Source organism: Odontomachus brunneus, unplaced genomic scaffold, assembly GCF_010583005.1.
Source record: "Odontomachus brunneus isolate Ranch 3 - 2012 unplaced genomic scaffold, Obru_v1 Obru_scaffold_106, whole genome shotgun sequence".
Taxonomy (NCBI): domain Eukaryota; kingdom Metazoa; phylum Arthropoda; class Insecta; order Hymenoptera; family Formicidae; genus Odontomachus; species Odontomachus brunneus.
The window spans coordinates 307,055-326,458 of record NW_022639556.1 but is presented as its reverse complement, the minus strand read 5'-3'; the positions used below and the strand labels follow the sequence as shown (position 1 = coordinate 326,458).

General features: G+C 45.4%; 2 protein-coding genes across 2 annotated transcripts in view; one reads left to right on the top strand and one right to left on the bottom strand.

The window, feature by feature from the left end:
• LOC116849089 (dachshund homolog 2) overlaps window positions 1-19,404 on the top strand; it is a 287,082-nt gene that overhangs the window by 122,871 nt on the left and 144,807 nt on the right. The window contains exon 3 of the mRNA XM_032825882.1: window positions 19,126-19,354. Within this exon, the coding sequence (XP_032681773.1) occupies window positions 19,126-19,354 (229 nt within the window). The remainder of the gene's footprint in view (window positions 1-19,125; window positions 19,355-19,404) is intronic.
• The window catches only part of LOC116849084 (1-phosphatidylinositol 4,5-bisphosphate phosphodiesterase classes I and II), a 283,574-nt gene continuing 277,835 nt past the window's right edge, over window positions 13,666-19,404 (bottom strand). Inside the window, exon 22 of the transcript XR_004379080.1 lies at window positions 13,666-14,000. The gene's annotated coding sequence lies outside the window, so the exon portion shown is untranslated. The remainder of the gene's footprint in view (window positions 14,001-19,404) is intronic.

Below are 19,404 nucleotides of genomic sequence, written 5' to 3'. Positions count from 1 at the left end.
TGATGCAGGAATAGATTGTTAGTGAGGTTTATCTTGCTGAGAGAAGAACACGGCAAATTTTTTTTAGTAAGACGGAACAATAGCACATTTCAGTTGCTGAGATATAAATAGCACATATGAAATGAAAGAATAATAAATTATTGCAGAATATCTTACTCAGAATTTTATTCTTGGCTTACAAAAAATTCTATATTATTCTCCTTATAGTAACTTTATTATTTATATTACCCATATTATACCAATCTATATTATTTTTACAATAATTTTTATCATAAATTCTTCATATAGGAGAAGAGAAGCGATCACGCAGTAAATGTGATTTTTTCTCTTTTTCTATGGTTTATTCTCTTTATTGTTTCCTCCACATTGCCCCCTTTTACGATAATGTGATAGAGAAAACAACGTATTTAATACATCTCTGTCTTTCACTCTTGTCTTCAGCCGCCTCATAAGAAGTCCGTTTCTGTAAAGCTAGAAACACACGATGTACGATTCCATGTCTTCTGACATGCATGTTGATCGGCTCAGTTCACTGCATAGATTTTCCAGTCCGATTCATGTTCAGTGAACATGAATCTTGAACTGCCGATCAGCATGCATATAAAAAACCACGAAATCGTGCTCGTTTGATTCTAACTCAAGTCCTACGGCCGTGTGTTCGCCGACGTCAAGATTCCGCATCGCCGTCGCATTCGTTGGAAATTCGAGGATCTCGAATTGAAGGGCTCGTGCGACGATGTCGGAAACAAATATCGAATGGCGAGACGCGTAACGAGACGTAAAAGATTGGCTGGGCGTGTGTGCACCGCGACGTGGATTCCCTCAGGTCAACGACGGCCAAGGACACGCGCACCTGCCTCTTCTTCCGCTTTTACCTTGAAGAGGCAATCCGGCGCGCCTGAAGATTGCTTTACGCATTTCCGGGAGTCGCGCGTATGCGAGATTTTAATTGCCGCCGGTGCATGAGTACTTAATGAGCAGTTATGTTTTGTGTTGATGGTTTGATAGGGAGAATAGATTGCGGGAGACGAGCGGGCATCTCTCTTCTCTACGACGGCGTTACTTGCATATGCATAATTAGGTGTTATCAATGGTCGGTGGACGAGTTAATAACTGGCGTTATCGCTAATTTGTTTCGTAATTACGCGTTAATGTTTAAAATCGTCGGGTGAATGCGTAATTAGAACTGACGGTTTTTCCGACGGTACTTGGAGAGTCGGCGTTTCGTACACTCATTATCAAATCCCGGCATTGAGCTTCCCTTTCTTCCCTCTTTTAGCTTCACAAAAAAGGAAGGGAAAAATAGAGAAAAGGCAATATTGTCTTGTGCAGAAAAGAAACCGTCGAAATGGTCGCGCACGGACGCGGGCAGTGGACAGGCAGTCGAAGGTGTCTGAACATCGCGATTTACGGTCACGAAAGAGGTGTTGAGTATCGCGAGCAGAGCGGATTTTACGGCCGTTAATGAAAGGATCGAGTGTACATGTACGTACACACATGTACATGTATATATGTATACACACACATACGTACACGCGCTCACACGGGGCGCGTATCAGTTCTCTTCTGACCGCGGGCCATGGGAGAGAGCCTACGAAGTTGCGGTCGACGGATACCGGCCAGGTAGCCGCGCGAGGTAATTAACAAATTGGGGAAACGGCGATCCGCCGTGAGTCGCGTGTGTGTATCGCGTTGATGATTCTTGCCGCGAGACACGGATATCCGGATTAAAGGGATGCTGCGCTCGGAGATACACGAGAAAGCCGCTGGAATTTTCATCCCGCGCTGGGGAGCTGCACGCTCGCTCTTCGTCGACGAGGACGAGTGCGAGAACGTAGTAATGTGGGTGTGACATAATTATCATCTGTATGTGACATGCTTGATCCGCATATTATAACAATTTCACAATTCGAAGTCACACTGAGAAAAAAATACTGAAAAATTTATTTGTAGGATATAAAGTTTATTTCTGCACGCTGTTCTTTCCAATTGAATCAGATCTACACTGGAACGTTTCTTTTCCCTTCAACGCTAGATCAAGGGAGACTGGAGCTATTTGTCTACGGGGGGCTATATGTGTTCACGTGGTATTGCTATTTCAGATATTAAGAGGTAGATGTCTCTGCCGTTCCAATAAGTATTTGAAAAACGTAAGGGATTTCTGAAAAAAAAACTTTTCATTTCAGTTACTTGTTGAAATGATAGAGGTATCTGCCTCTTAAGATCTGAGATAGCAGGACTGTGGACACATAACCCCCCTAGACAGATATAGCTCTAGACTATTTGTTCCATTCTAAAGGCAAATACAAGTGCAAGTTAGTTTAGCTAAGAAGAACAGACTTATGATATCATACTCGGATGAAAGAAAAGTATACTCGTTCGGTACGACAAGTGAAAATTCCGTTATTAAATTATCGGCGCGCTGCGAAAGTGAACGGGTGAGTTGGAGGTTTGTTTTCCGAGCTGATTCAAAGGCGAGTCAGCGGAGCGATGAACACGGAGGGTCAAAGAAAAAGAGAGGGAGAGGGTCGTGGGATATAATCTCAACGGTGTATCTATCATTTTTTGCCCCTGCATTCGAGCCAGAAACGTTTCGGCCGATTTTCTACCCCTCATCAGTTACAATCAAGGTTTACTATGTTGGCCCGGCGCGGTGCAGCGCGGCGCGGCCGCGCTTGATTGTTTTTTACGAGAGGAAACAAGCGAACGATGCGACGAAAAAGCGGCTGTGTAAGGGACTCGAAGGGAAATGTAAGGAGGCGCCGGGTTAACCGACGCGAGGTAACAAAAGCACCGGGCGTGTATTAAGCCTCTTCATTTTTGTGACGCCGTTACGGGCTTTACCGCGCGCTGCCGTCGCCGCTACCGTAAATCAATCGCTCTCCGGGATTTTCGCGTTTCATCCCTTTTTGCGTCGCGCGGGAAGAGTCGTTCGGCCGGGCCGCAAATGAAGACATCAACCGAGAAGACGAGGAAAAACATTGGAATCAAGAGCGACAATGTATGGAAGAAGTTTCGGTGCGCACGATGAGATGGGAAGGGGAGATATTGCCGCGGCGCGCACGATTTTAATTTTTATATTACTAATACGCCCACTTGTCATTAAACGCGTGCGTCTTGGAAGGACGCGATCCGCGGGAGAGCCAGGATGAGGAGGGTGGATGTACGATCGAGTCCTCGTTTCTGATATTGCGTGCCACTTTATTCTCTCATTTACGGCGCAAGGAATGCGAATAAAGCCGGCGGGAACGGCGAGTCGCGGCACGTCGTATAGAAAGCACGTCGTATAGAAAGAAGTCAGATCTCTGGTCGACGCGTTCGCAACAACGTTTCGTACGACTTGTTGGTCCCGCTGGAAAATAAAGGAGCAGCCGCGCTGCTCACGAGCTCCTGCGCGCACGTGCATGTACACGCGTCGCGTGCACGCACACGCGCGAGGACCGCTGCGAGGGCCGCCATAAAATCCGTGCCGCCTCTCAAAGCTCGTGGGACACGGCAGAATTTTAGTACGACTTAATTACGACGGTCCTCGCGCCGCTCTGTCGTCCTTTTTATTCCGCCAAGACCCGGCGGAGAGCGCCTTTACGACGCTCTCGCGGATCTTCGCCCAGTCCAGAGGATCTAGGATCGTCCTCCCGGGTCCCGCTGGTGTTGCCGTGGACGTTCGGAAATCATTACCACGCGTATTTCGCGGAATTACGACTGAGTCGTCCTTGTCGGCTTTCCTAGCCACGAAGTGCTGTAGGGTGTTGGGAAGGTGTGCTACACGCTACAGAAAAATATCATTTTACTGCTAAGGAGAGCGATTGCTCAGCTTATTTTTCTTCTTCAGAGTAATGATTACCTTCAACGAAGAACATTTTCTTGAAAATAGTCTCAAAATATATTCGTCAGAAATTTTAGATAAGTTCACTATCAAACATGTGAAGGAAAAACATTTAAAAGATAAAAAATATTTAATCGGTGGGTACTAATAATCACATATTTAAATCTACATTTTTTTATTTAAATAGAGTAAATAATTGAAAGTGATTTTATCGTGCCAGAGCGCTTTTCATGAAAAGCGAAGGTTTTGAGAAAACATATATTTTCTTCAAAAAATATTTTATATATTAGTATAACTAAATATGTTATTATAGCATCCACCGAATAAATATGTTTTATTTCTTAGATATTTCTCCTTTTACGCAGTGTATGTGCTCAAAGGAATTTGTTTTTTTAAGTTGGTTCCGCTTTATGTAAGTAAGCAAGTCAACTTTCTGTTTTAATTAAATGTCATGAAAGAAATGCTAAAAAAGATTTAGAATGCCTTTTGAAGAAATTTTATGCTTATGACGAACTTTATGATGGATTTGCAGATATATAAAATTATTAAATACTTGAGATATAAGCAAGAGAGATTTGCTTGAGTGTAGTATATATTTTTCTGCGTGTAACTCTCACATTGTTAGAAGTGGAATTCCACTCGAAAAGTAGATTGACAACCCAGTCATTAACATTTGAGTGGCTTTTATTCGTATCAAATATATCCTCCAATGTATTCTCCAGTTACCAATTGAACATTTTCACTTGAAAGTGGAGAGCGAATCTGACCTGCTACATTGTCATAGGAACAGATTCACTTTAATCGATCGAAATATTCACTCGTACGGATGAAGAATTTACTTTAAATTCGAGTCAAGTATTTATTCTTATGATTCTAAGCGGCGCTATCTTTACTGTTGCCTCGACTGAATTTTCACACGATTTGAGTGATATTTTACTCCGAGAAATTTAGGAAATTCTTGCGTGGAAAGATCGAGGAGAACATTTTCCCCTTCAATTTGCAGCGCGCGACGTTTCCTTTGTGGCGTGTATAATACTAATTATTATTAATATTATTATTATTAACATGTTATTTATTCATCGCTCTGGGACAAATCCCCTCGAGCGCATACAACAACAAGTGCATGCGTATATATAATTCATACAGTTTTAACGCGATTCGCGCCCGGGACGGTCGCGGCGCGTTCATTATATCGGGCGGGCCGACGAAAGCCGCGGAGAGCGACAGAGGAGATCGGTGGAAAGTGAAACGCTTTTTCGGGCGAAGTGACGGCAATTTCCTGCGATTAAAGCCGCGACTAATTGGCTCAAAAATCTGTACAATTTCCGGCTCCCACCGCGGCGGTTCCGCGCGCCGTAGGCTCGACCGTTCGCGCGCTGCCGACGGCGTGTTGTTGTTGGCGGTGGCGGTGGTGGTGATGGTGGTGGTGGTGGTGGTGGTGGTGGTGGCGGCGGTAGTGGTAGTCAACAATTTACTCGTTAGCGGCGCGGCCGAGTGCCGCGCCGCTCAATTAACTTGCGAATCAACGAGCCGGCCGCTTTGTCCGCGCGCGCGAATATTTCTGTGTAATTCGTACGCGCCGGGCCCTCGTGACCAACAAACGCGCGCGTGATGCGGGAAATAAAAAAGAGAGACGGACCGCCGCACACCTCTGGCCGGAGTGCGGGCGATGGGGGAGAGAGAGCTAACAGAAAAATAACGGCGCGAGCAAATGAAAACCGACACCGGCCTCTGTTTTCCGAGCGTAAAAGGCAGCCGCGCGCGCGGAGCGGTGAATGTCTTTCTTGAACGATCGACGGGGAGAAAAAGCAGGAGAAGAATAATCGCTCGTTTGTACCGCGACCGCGCGCGCGTGAAAATAATCGTTCTTGCAAATTACTACGCGCGGTCCCTCTCTCCGACCCTAGTTGGCCGCTGAAAATCCCCGTTTTACAACGCTCCTTGGGAGAAAGATTTGTCCAGCGGCCGCGTAGCGGAAGGGTCACCCCCATCGGCGCACGTTGCGCCGCTTTAACGGCGCGGCTTAATCTTTATTTTAATAATCGCATAAAACGATAAACAGCGCGCACGTTCTCTGACCGTGGCTGCGGACGAGTACGGCCCGGGAACGGTGGTCGCGCGTGTGAACGCGCACGTCGCTTTAAATCGCTCAACAGTTGGACTCACATGGCGCATCAAAGGACATAAACCTGCTCGTCGTAAAAACTTGACGGACACGGCTTTACTGCGACTATGTACACGCGATTCTGTTGACGGCGTTCGACCACCGCACTCGCGGCCGTGACGAATCCTTTCAATGACTTCTGGGTCCGATCCTGCCTCAGTCGGCGCAATCTCGCATTGATCTCGTCGAGTGTCTGTTCTCCTCTGTCGCGTTGAGGAATGTAATTAACGATAATTAGGTGAAAGTACCAATGCGTGCCGCGCACATACCCAATCCTGGACATTCTCGTTGCTTTGGTCTTTGATCCTTCAGCGGTTACGTGGTCTACAGACGTAGACTGTGATCTGCAACACTGTTTATATGTTAATCAGATATACATTGCTTTCTCTCTTTTTCTCTCTCTCTCTCTCTTTGCTCTCTCTTATATACGTATCATATATATTATATATGTACTTTTAAAAAAAATTTATACATTTTGGAAGACTTTCAACTACACAGAAGAAAAGAACATTTTTGTTTAGAAAATATTTCTAAAATGAAATTTTCAAATCAAATTACATAGCATTAAACAAAGATAATACACTTGCAATAATATATTTATATATACGATTTTTAATAAAAGAACCTGTGCTGTTATTAGTCAAAAATAATTTTCGTTACTGAAGAATATAAAATGTTGAGAATATGATTTTTTCAATGTGTATTATGCTATCCTAAATTTGGATATTTTATGCAATTGTTTTAAAAGTTGGATTCAACGAACTTCACCTACAGAAACCGAAACATGGTCTACAGTGATAGACCACGCGCCTAAAGCGAAGACAAAACTACACGTCTACACTGGAGAGTTAAATACGAATGTCTAAAGTCTCAACATAAAATATATGTATATACATATATTTGAATATGTACTTTCTCCAAAGTGCGGTCAGTCTATACTTTACCGAAATACTATAATTATTTATTAATTGATAATATTAGTTATTAATTGATGATTCAATTAGAGGTATATAGCTGACTGACCGCAATCAGTGAAATCTCGTTGATAGTTAATAGTAGCGATTATTTCCATTAAAGTAATTTGAACCAAAAGCTCAAGCTACTATTAAAAGTTCAAGTTTTACTCAGACACGTTACATTGCGAGGTGAATAATGAGATTGCGCATGAGAAATAGAGGACTGCGAGTCATGGAGGAGTTCTATACAAACGACTCGTGCGAATTCGGCGATGTTTTCCGGACCAGATTGCGAATAATGAAAATACCCGGCGGGTATCGTGCGATCAAGAAAACCGGTATCGCTCGCTCTTCATCGCTCTTTCTCTCTCTCTTTCTCATCTCGGCCTCTCTTTCTCTCCCTCCTGCCTCTCTCTGTGTTTCTTTCTCTCGCTACGGCGCGGCTTCACGCTCGTCGGCGCACAAAAGTGGCCCGTACCAGCTTCTGGGCCCATCCAGTCAGAAGATATTAATAACAAAATATGATATAATGGGAGCATCCCCTACGAAATACAATACAATGTTTATGCAGAGGATTAAGCGATGTTGTGAGATCACGTGAAAAAGTATCGACCCCGCTGGGACCGGTGGAACGTTCGCCACGCGAATAGCCGTGCCGGACTATTGCAACGCTGGCCGGCGGGCAGGGGCAGATGGTTCGGGAACACGGGCCCTGGGCTTGATCCTCGATTTTGATTAGCCCGCGGGAGAGATTTACCTTCGAGATTAGGCCGGGCTACGATTTTTCGTGACGGCCAGAACGATTTCGAAACGTGATGTTTCGCCTCCCGTTTGTCTCCGTCGTCCGATATCTCGCGCCTCCTTTCGACGATTCGTCTCGTCACGTCTCGTCTTCCTTGTCTTCGCGGCTTCGAGTCACGTGGAAGCCACGACGCGAGTGCAAATGAGACGGAACAGAAATCGATAGGAATAATTTGCATCTCGCGTGCGAACCGTCTGATCGCGTTCCGTGCACTCGTGAAAGTCCGTTTGCATTTGTTTCAATACACAGGTCATAGTCGTAAACGTAGGAAACGTGGTCTGTCTATAAATCGCAACGTGCCGTTAAAAACATTCGATTGACTGTCATAAAGCCAGGCATGTTGCAGTTGAGTCAATTGCCGCGATAAGTATGCGACGGTGTTTGTTAGAAGCATTGCAACGAACATTAAGACCGGTTACGACCGATATTGTACGATAGATATAGAGGGACTTAATGGAGAACGACGGATATTACGCGTTACGATAGTCAGACGTGAAATCAATCGGTATCGACGGCGCCGATAATCGAATCGCTGAAATTCCGTCGGTCGGTCGGCTGGTCGGCCGTTTCCTCGGGCCGATAAATTTGCGGAATAAAATATGCGTCGATTTATATTCGGCCGGCCTTCGTTCCTTCGTTCGCGAGGCGCGCTTTTAGACGCGCGGCGAAACCCGAAATCTGGCCCCGCGGGTACGATCGGGAGGAATGTATTCGTGTGCGTCGGAGATAGATAATTTCGCGAAAGACGTAGCCGCGATCGTACCTAATTTTATAAATTCGGAGTACGCTCATCGAGGGCTCTCGGCTCCCCCGGCATAGAAGATGGACGAGCAAAAGGACGAAGACCGCGACAAAAAAGGAGAGAGACAGAGAGAAAGAGCAGGAGGACCGGAGGGAGTAGATAGGATAGGAACAAAAGGAAATTCAAGATCCCCAATGGCCTCCGGGTTGGCACTGTTATATTATGCAGAGCGCCCGAAGACAAAGCGACAGGATACGTCGGGGAAACCGTTAAAAAGTGGACGAAAGACTGGTGATCAAGAGGAAGAGGAAAAGGAGGGAGGGCAACGGATGACGTTGGCTACGATGAGGAAGGAGAGAAGGACGATGTGGTAGTGGGAAGGAAGGAAAGAGTTAGAGAGAGTGAGAGAGATAAAGCGGTGAGGAGGCAAAGAGACAGATGAAGAGAAAAAGAGAGAGAGAGAGAGAGAGAGAGAGAAAGAGAGAAAGATAAAGCCTACGAGGGAGACGATCGTCTACGAACCACGAGGAGTGTAAATAATACTAAGGCTGATTGTGGGCGTGGCTGACAGAACTCTAAAAACCTTCGACTATATATCAAAGGGTTTACTGCCCTTGGATGATTCTCTCGTAGCGCAGAAGAGACGCTGGAAGAACAAATACTGGACTGCGCGCGAGAGCAGTGGGAAGCGGGAGAGTAACTCACCGGCGAGAGGAGGCTGAGAGAGGAACGGGACAGGCTGAAGAAAGAGGAAAGGACTGGAGGCTGCGGCGCTACTCGAGGATTCGGTATAGACCTGGCAAGGAAAGTCCAGCCATGCCTGCGCGGTGCATTATTGTCGTTACGGTGCACTGCGAGGAAGATTGGTTGCTTCTTCTGCCTCCTCCTCCTGCTCCTCCTCCTCCTCCTTCTTCTCCTGCTTCACCTTGCCGGGGCTCGTAACCCCTTCGCGGCTTCTATTTATCGGCATGTAAGGTGCCTCGCCTATGTCTCAATACTCCTGCGTCTCTCCTCGCGACGAGGAGCAGTCGTAAGATGAAGCAACCGGCCAATGGAGTGGTTTCTCGTTATACACGCAACATTGGCTGAAAATCACCGTGACATTATAGACTCCTGATGCTCACATGTATCCGGGTGTGTATCTCGGATTAAACATCGCCCACCATGCGGGTATTATTTTCGTCCGAGTAGTAATCGTTCATGATCGAGCCGACGTTAATTTCGATGCTCGCTCGACTGGTTTGCGTTTGCAAACTCCGTCCAGCAATTGCGAGACATGCGTCTATGCGGTTCGTTGTATGCTACTCGATCGGTCGGTTAAAGATGGATGTGGTAGAAGAGAAAAACGGATAAATATTCTTTTGTTAGATATTCGTAAAATTGTCGAATACTCATTTTCAAAAATTTTAAACTTTTATACTAGGAACACATAATGAGCGAAGAGATCACCGAAAATAAAGTCGTGCTACTTCCTTGTTTATTATATTCTCCTACTATTATGATATAATATAGTGATTTTTAAACTTTGGTATCAGGGTCACGTAATTAGCGAAAAGGTTGCCGGGAATTCGAACGATGCTATCAGGAATACATAATGAGCGAAGAGGTTGCCAAGAATCCAGTCGCGTGCCACTTTTTCGTTCATTATATCCTTCTGTTACTATTCTATAAAATTGATAAATTTTTATTATAATCCCATGATATAATTTTATAATATTCATTATCCCAATATTTAAAATTTAATATCAGAAATATATGATGAACAGATTGCTGAGAATTTGAAATTTGGTATCAGATATACATAATGAGCGAAGAGGTTGCCGAGAATACAATTATGTCATTTCCTCGTTCATTATATACTTCTATTATTATTTTCCAAAATTAATAAATTTTTATCCATTATATTCTCATGATATAATTGAACGATATCTCCTATCCCGATATTTAAACTTTAGTATCAGAAATACACAATGAGCGAAAAGATTATCGAGAATATGAAATTAAGAATCTGTAACACATAATGAGCGAAGACATTGCCGAGAATTAAGTTTGGTCACTTCTTCGTTCATTATATACTCCCGTTACTATGTTACAAAATTGATGAAATTTTACTCGTTACCTTCTCTTGTTACAATTTTGCAATAACGCTTATCCCGATATTGAAACTTTAGTATCACAAATACATAATGTAAACTTTAGTATCAGAAACACATAATGAGCGAAGGGATTGTCGAGAGTGTAAAATTGGGTATCGGAAACACTAATATAAGAGGTTGCCTACAGTGATGCCCTTTGTGGGCCTAAGCAGTATGCTCCAACGTGTGGAGGGGATACGCATACAAATAAGCGAAATACACATACGAATAAGTGTGCGTGTTGCATGCATACGTGCACAGTGAAAGTTCAGCACGATTCAGTTGTCCACAGTCCACTTGCTCACAACCAATCACAACCGCATATGATCTAGGAGTGTTCTATTGTCGGCCATATGATATAGCCTGTGCCCAACTGAACTGTTGGAAAATGGCATACTCGTACACTCGCACACGGTCGCTTATTTGTGTGCGTATCCCCTCCACACGCTGGAGCATGCCGCTCGAACACACAAATGGCGCCACTAGTTGCCGAGAATCAAGTCAGGTCACTTTCTCGTTCATTATATACTCCTATTCTGTTTCCAAAATTGATGAATTTTCATTCTTGATATTTTCCTAATATAACCGAACAATATACATTATCCAGATATTTATGCGGTTGTGATTGGTTGTGGGTAAGTGGACTGTGGACAATTGAACCGCTTTCACTGTGCACGTATGCACGCAGCACCGCACACATTCGTATTTCGCTTATTTATATGCGTACCCCCTCCACACGCTGGAGCATACTGCCCGGGCCTACAAAGGGCATCACTGTCGGCAACTTTTTCGCTCATTAGTGTTCCCGATATCCAATCTCAGGTTCTCGACAATGCATTCGCTTGTTATATATTTCTAATACTAAAGTTTAAATATCTGGATAATGTGTATGCTGTCCGGTTATATTAGGAAAATATAATGAATGAAAATTCATCAGTTTTGGAAGCAGAATAGTAGTATATAACGAACGAGGAAGTGACCTGACTTGATTCTCGGCAATTAGTGGCGCCATTTGTATATTTGAGCGGCATGCTCATACAAATAAATGAAATACGCATACGAATAAGTGTATATGCTGCGTGCATAGGTGCACAGTGAAAGTTCAGCACGGTTCAGTTGTCCACAGTCCACTTGCCTACGACCAATCACAACCGCATATGATCTAGGAATGTTCTATTGTCGGCCATATGATGTAGCATGTGCCCAACTGAACTGTTGGAAAATAGCATACAACCGCACACGGTCGCTTATTTGTGTGCATATCCCCTCCACACGCTGGAGCATGCCGCTCGAACCTACAAATGGCGCCACTAGTTGCCGAGAATCAGGTCACTTCCTCTTTCGTTATATACTCCTATTCTATTTCCAAAACTGGTGAATTTTCATTCATTACTTTTCCTAATATAATTGAGCAATATACAATATCCATATATTTAAATTTTAGCATTAGAAATATTTAAGGTAAACTTTAGTATTAGAAATACATTATGAAGTGAAAGCATTGTCGAGAATCTGGTATCAGGAACACAAATGAGCGACGAGGTTGCCGACAGTGATGCCCTTTGTAGGCCCGGGCCGTATGCTCCATTCATGTGGTGGGGATACGTATACACCCGCACACGGTCGCTTATTTGTATGCGTATCCCCTCCACACGCTGGAACATGCTGCTCGAACCTACAAATGGCGCCACTAGTTGCCGAGAATCAGGTCACTTTCTCTTTCGTTATATACTCCTATTCTATTTCCAAAACTGATGAATTTTCATTCATTATTTTTTCCTGATATAATTGAGCAATATACAATATCCATATATTTAAACTTTAGCATTAGAAATATATAAGGTAAACTTTAGTTTCAGAAATACTTAATAAGTGAAAGCATTGTCGAGAACCTGGTATTAGGAACACTAATGAGCGAAGAGGTTGCCGACAGTAATGCCCTTTGTAGGCCCGGGCAGTATATTCCAGCGTGTGGGGGGGACACGCATACAATTAAGCGAACGTGTGCGTGGCGCGCGCACGGTGGAAGCGGTTAAGTTGGCCATAGTACATTTGCCCACCACCAATCACAATCGCATATGATAGGGGTGTTCTAGCTTCGGCCATGTGATGTAGCCTCTGGCCAGTTGAACCGTTGAAAAATGACATACACCCATACATACATAGTTGCTTATTTCTGTGTGTATCCCCTCCACACGCAGGAGCATGCTGCTCGAACCTGCAAATGGCGCCACTAATTGCCGAGAATCAGATCACTTCCTCGTTCATTGTATACTCCTATTCTATTTACAAAACTGATGAATTTTCACTCATTATATTTTTCTGATATAATCGAACAATATCGATTATCCAGATATTTAAACTTTAGCATTAGAAGTGTATAATGTAAACTTTAATATCAGAAATACATAATGAGCGATTGGATTGCGAAGAATCTAAAATTGGATATCGGAAACACTAATGTGCGAAGAGATTGCCAATAGTGATGCCCTTTGTAGGTCCGGGCAATATGTTCTAGCTTGTGGAGGGGATACGTACACAAATAAGCGACCGTGTACGGGTCGTTTACATACGATACATTTTCCAACGGTTTAATTGGCAACAGGCTACATCAAATGGCTGACACTAGGACACCCCTAGATCATATGCAGTTGTGATTTGTGTCACCTTCTTGTTCATTATATTTTCTTAAGACGAATGTGAAAAAATATATTAGGTAAAAGTCTTACATAATTTCGCATGTTTAATAATTCGGCACTTGAATTTTTTACAAATGTCATGAGGATTAATGATATGTTACAAAGTGACATTTGGAAAATTAAATGCACCTTTTTAAAGAGCATCTAACTTTTATTTTTTGAAACTTTTTTTTGGCGTGTCATAATTTCGTAGATATTTATTCACAATTAAATTTATTGAATGTTTTTTTAAAGTTTGTATCAAACTCACTAAACGTTTGAGGTAGTTAATTAAAAATTTTTTAAATTGCATGCTTTTAATTTTTTTTATTGTTTACAACACACACACACATATATATGTATATTTTTTTTTTTTATGTTTTTGTTGTTTTACGACACAAAGTTCATCCAAATTAATGAGGGACACTTTTTTATGTTTCCTTGTGGGTTACTTGCTTGGCTGGTCGGTTGACTGGCTGGCTAGCTGGATGGTTGGTTGCTTCGGCTCCCGATTACTTGAAAAACCGGATTCCTCTTGCGCGAAACTGTGTTTCCCATCTTGTGTTTATGTACCAACACACTGCTAGGGAACAATGTTGGTTATTCGACTGTGCGTGTATGCGTCACTGCAACCGCGTTTCTCCGTTACGCTTCGTTTTATCTTCGAACGGCCTAGATTCTTGTACCATGAGGTGCTCTGAAACGGAGTAAACGCTGCGATTATTTAACCCCTGTTGTGAAAATCGCATGGGAATTATGTTTATGTAATCTCAGAAAATATAAAAACACCTCTCTGAAAATACTCGGTGTTGTAAAGTAACCATAAGTAAGCAAGTGCAAAATGAAAATTGTCAAGTCGTCACGAATCTCGACATATGCACAAGTCAAACTTCTACGACTTCCTATCGAGCAATTAATTATGTGTCTTACATTTATCGGAAGCATGTTTCATTGCGTGCATTTTGACAATAAGAATTAGCAAATTTATTGAAAAAATTAGGCCTAGTGCGAATATACAATAAGGACCGCAATGCTTGCATCGAAAATTGGAGTTCGCAAGTTTCCGCGTGCGGAGAAATTCGAAGTGGACGCTGAAATGAGCAGCGCCGGTACTCGAAGAGTCGCGATGTCATCGCCCGTAGCCGGAGGGTCGGTGTTCGAGGGTTAAATCCAAGGGTTTTGGGGGAGTCGCGGTGTCGAGGGTAAACATATACCTTGGCACAAGTACGCGCGTGCAAGCGTAGGCACGCTCACGGTAAATCCGTGCAAGCGACTCTCTTCGTCGCTTGGTAAGAACAATGGCGGGAACCGCGGATGCGTTGAGGATACTACTACAAAGGCCATATTTTCCGAATAATTTCACGTGACCCTTCGTTGGCCGTTAGGTAGTCGGCTGACCGAAAGAAACGAGAAAGATAAAGAGAATCACAGCGAGAGGTCGAGACGAAATCTCGCGACCGATGCGAGTTTTGAGGGAGGATATTTTCAAACGCGAAATGATTGCTCAAAACGTTGTTCCGCATCGTTACGCAATGCTTAGTGTAATAGACGAGATTCGCTAGTTTGCCCGATTAATTCACACTCGATCGATAATCGATCTAATTTTATATTAACGCGTTGATCCGTAGGAGAGGAAGAGGGCGGGATATATCCTTTTTATATTAAATATATCTCCGAATTATGGATGAGTATAACGCTGTCGTAACAATGGATACGAAGAGGATAGCAGAGTTTATGATACTTAATAAATTCCGCCCGTTGTGTGTATGTATGTGTGTGTATATGCGTACGTACGTGTGTCGTGTGCATGTGGCTCAACCTTCATTCATTCCGACCGTCGTGGCGGCGAGTCGTAGGACGAGAGAAAAGACGTGACGAGACCGACGAGAGATACCGGGCACTCATTTAGCCCGGCAATCTATTCTCGCGTTTTGTAATTAACACCAGGAAAGAAGTAGCAGAGTTATTCTTCTCCTACGGGCACAGGACGTGGCACGGGTGGAAGCGACTACTCCGGTCAGTCTGCCTCCTCCCCCTCCGTCATTTCGCTTCGACTCGCTCCACCTTCGACTCTTCCTCACGTGAAGAAAACGTACGTATCACTATTAAGCGTCAGGGCGGTTGAGGCCCGGAACCTCCTGGACCAACTCGAGAATAAGAAATAAAAGAAGACGAAGGAGAAGAAGATGGAAAAGAGCGGAGAAAGAAGGAGCAGAAGGAGGAGGAGAAGGAGGAAGAGGAGGAGGCGCAGATGAGGGAGGGAGAAGAATGGAAAAGAGACGGAGGAAAGAAAATGGGGGTGGGAGGTAAGAGATGAAGCGGGGAGGGCGAAGGAGGACGGAGGAGGATGATGGAGGCCTCTCCTCTGCATGCCACCGCAGTCAGCCCCAGACAGAAAGCGGTCTGTATAATTATGGGTTGTCACCTCATCAGCTCCGGGAGGGGCCAGGGAGGTGGCGGCGTTGGTCCAAGGCGCGGAGGCAAGGGCGGGGAGGTTATAGGAGTGCAGTCTTTAGCTCAAATTGTGTTTTATCGTCTCTCGCATTTGGCTCTGGGGGTCCCAACGGCGGTGACTGGAGGGTGATTGAGTTCGCCTGGAGCGTCTCCACTGCTCTCTTCACCGGTCCCCGCGCGCGATTTTCTCGGAAGATGTCCGCTTCCAGTGGACGCGACACGGTGGTGGACGTCGCTCATCCGGGTGCTGCCAATCTACGGGCATATCGCTCGCGAGCAAGACTGGGAAACAGAATGCGCTCGCCATTACGAGCGCTTCGAGTTAATAATCCGAGATCGCGGCTATGCGCGCTCAAAAGCGGGAAGGTGCGTCTTCCCTCCATGTGCAATCGGTCGAGCAGCAAGAGAGACGAGCGCGAGTTGCGCGTAAATGCGTCGTCGCAGGTCAAGGATCTCGAAATGTCTTCATCGATCATAGGATTCCGACACCACGCGCGCATTGTGGCCGGTAAATACGTATCGCCGGGGCTATAAAGTCGCGAAAGGTGCGTGTTTTAGGTACCCAGAATGATCGGAACGTGTCCCGACGCTCTCTGCTTTCTTCGGCGTCTCCTTCGCTCCCTCTCGCCTCGTGTCCCTTTTCTCCTTGTCTCGCCTTCCCCACCCGCTCTCGCGCATGCACGTACCAATCTGCGCGAGGGCACATATACAAAAAAGGGAGACTGCGCGAGAAGGTACTGAGGCTAAGTGGCGAGTTTAGAGGGATTTCATTAAATCATATGGATTGGGGATAATGTATGTTATTGAGCGGAGCGTTCAAATCGCGCTCTATAAGTTGTAATAAGTCCAATTTTAGGGCCGGTCATGGGCCGGGTCTCGCAGTGGTTGTCGAGCGATTCGGTCGCCCGCTTGCCGACGGCTGCCAATTGACCCGCGGCCGATGCGGAATGACAATCACTGGGACCGGCGAACCCGCCACTTACTCGTCAAACGGCCAGCCGGTCTGCCGAAATCACTGCCATTTAGATAATTTGTAATGAATAGGCACCACTCATTCCATATCCCTACCACCGATCTCCCCTTCTCCCTCCTACCCTGCTCCTCTCTCTGTCTCTCGTGGCCTAGGTCCCAAAAAGAGACTTGTCTGCCAAGTTGGTCCTCCAATGACAACAGTATCGTTTGTCTAAGATTTGAGGGAGACACAAGGGAGATGATACAATTTATTGAATACTCTGGCAAGATTCCTGTCAAGCGCGATTGGAATTAGTATACAATATATAAACTGGTACGATTAAAAAGTTTAATAATTGAAACGTAATGGAATGTACAGAAACCAGCTATGGAAATGATGGAATCACATCTTGAGTAAAAAGCATAGAACATAGATAATTACAAGTGTAGAAAGAAATAAAGAAGAAAGGATAGGTAAGATACAAAGGTTTTTGAGGTTACGGGGAAAGTAAGAGAAAGAAGAGAATTTGGCATAAAATATCAAGAAAGGAATCTTGCTCCAAAATGAAGACAAACAGAGTCGTCACATTGCAAATCCAATTATTTTGTTTGAATTTCTTTTTACATCTTTTTTACCTTTCTAGCTCACGTTACTTAGCACGTTTAAATGTATCAAGTTATATTCTACACGTCTAAATGACGTACCAAATGATGCGATTTAAAATAGCAAGAAACGTGTAAAAAGAGCTTCAGTCAAATAAAACGCTTATGTGTTTAAAAATAACACTTTGATTCACAGTGCATGTTGTAAAGAAAGATTGTAGAAAATTATCTTCTATGATTCGTATTCGTGCGTTGCGTATTCTAGAAGATTATTACAATTTGATTGCATACTATTAAAAGAAACATTCATACGTTTTTATGTAACTTGGTGGCACTTGAAATAATTCGGTTGCCACACACGCGTGTCTCTGCAGGGAATGATTGTCCCACTTGTGAGAATCTACGTTTCTCATATGGGGGAACCTAGGTCTCGCCATGCACAAAACAGATTCCGCTGGCACCAGTCCTGAGCGCCACACTGTACATTCCGACAGTATACTCAGCATATTTTATAGGGCCGCGTGCGCAAATGACCGTTCCGAGAAAGACACGAGCTCCAGAGACCATCCAACCGAACTGAGCCACTTAACAAAGAATGCGAAATTCCATCGTCGAACAAGCGGGACAGAAGGGAGGAAGGAAGAAAAGAACGAAGGAACGATCACGACGAGTTTCGAGAACGCGTGTACGCGCGAAGTGCTCGAAAAAATCATCGCGATGCACGCACGATCCGAAAGGTAGCGCGGGACGTAGCTCGTGCGATTGAAACGCGAGCCAACGTGGAAGTGCATCCTCGTCATTTTGGAGGACGTAAGGACCGCCGACCGGCGGAAACGCATCAACGTCGGCGCCGCGTGCCGACGTGACAAATAGCGGGACGTGGCACGCGGTGGGTATCGCGTCGCCCTTTTCGCGATACGCTTCTCCCTCGCGAGACAGGGAGACACGCGTCGAAGGTACGAGGCATCGATCAAAAAAACGTGACTGCGCATACATTATCACGCCGCGTTGCCGGCTGACGAAAGAGTCGGTCGCGCGCGTCCTGAAAAATCGAGGATCCCAGGCGGTGGCGGCAGAGGAGGCGGTAGCGACGAGCCGCGAAGAATAATACACGCGCGTTGCCGCACGTCCGATATCGAATATACGGGAATAAGCTCGATATACGGACGAGAGTGCGAGAGAGAGAGAGAGAGAGAGAGAGAGAAGCGTCGATACAGCTCGGCGATGAAACCCCAGGTCGGCGGTCTACCCGGGGCCCCACGGATTCGCGAGCGAATCCATCACGGTGGCTTGCTAAGGCGTCGCGCAAACACGGGCCTAGCGGCGCGCGAATCAACGCGCAGATTATATGCAGAGGCTGCGCCGCCTGTTGTGATTGATATTTGGTTAAGCTGCCGGCGATCCATCAAGCCCGCAAAAGCGCTCTTTATCCTTTGCTCGCCAGGAGCTACACGTCTCACCCGATTCCGCTGAAATCCGGATACACGCCCGTTCGCGTTCGGCCTCGCATCTACCCTCGCCCTACCCCCTGCTCGGTCCTTGGTTCTCTCGTCTCACGGACCACCGCCACCTCCACCTCCTCTTCTTCCTTCCTCTTCCTCCTCCTCCTCCTCCTTCTCGTTTCCTCCTGGCCACGACCGGGGCCACGAAAGGCGGAGAAAGATCGATAATTGAATTTACGCGGTTTCTTCGCGGAAGCCCGGGGTGAACGATCACGATACTCGCTTGCTCGCGTTGCGTATTCGCTATTCAAGTCGTAGGACGATAATAAGTTCTCCCTCGCTAAACGCCGCGTACGTACCTTTTGCTTGCAGACGTGCCGAGGATGGAAAAGTCGCCGCTTCTGGCGAACGGATACAATCACCCGCCCACGCACCTGAGCCACATGCAGTTCATGCAGCTCGGCGGGCACCCAGGTGCAGGACACACCGCCATCCTGTCACCGGCCAGTCTACCGCATCACCTGCAGGCGCAGGCACAGGCTCGTGCCGAGCAGGGGCTCAAGGTCAACCCGAATATGACCAACATGGAAGCTCTCGCGAGGTGAGTCTCTTTTATTCTTTCCCATACACAAGCCCCCCCCCCCCCCCCCC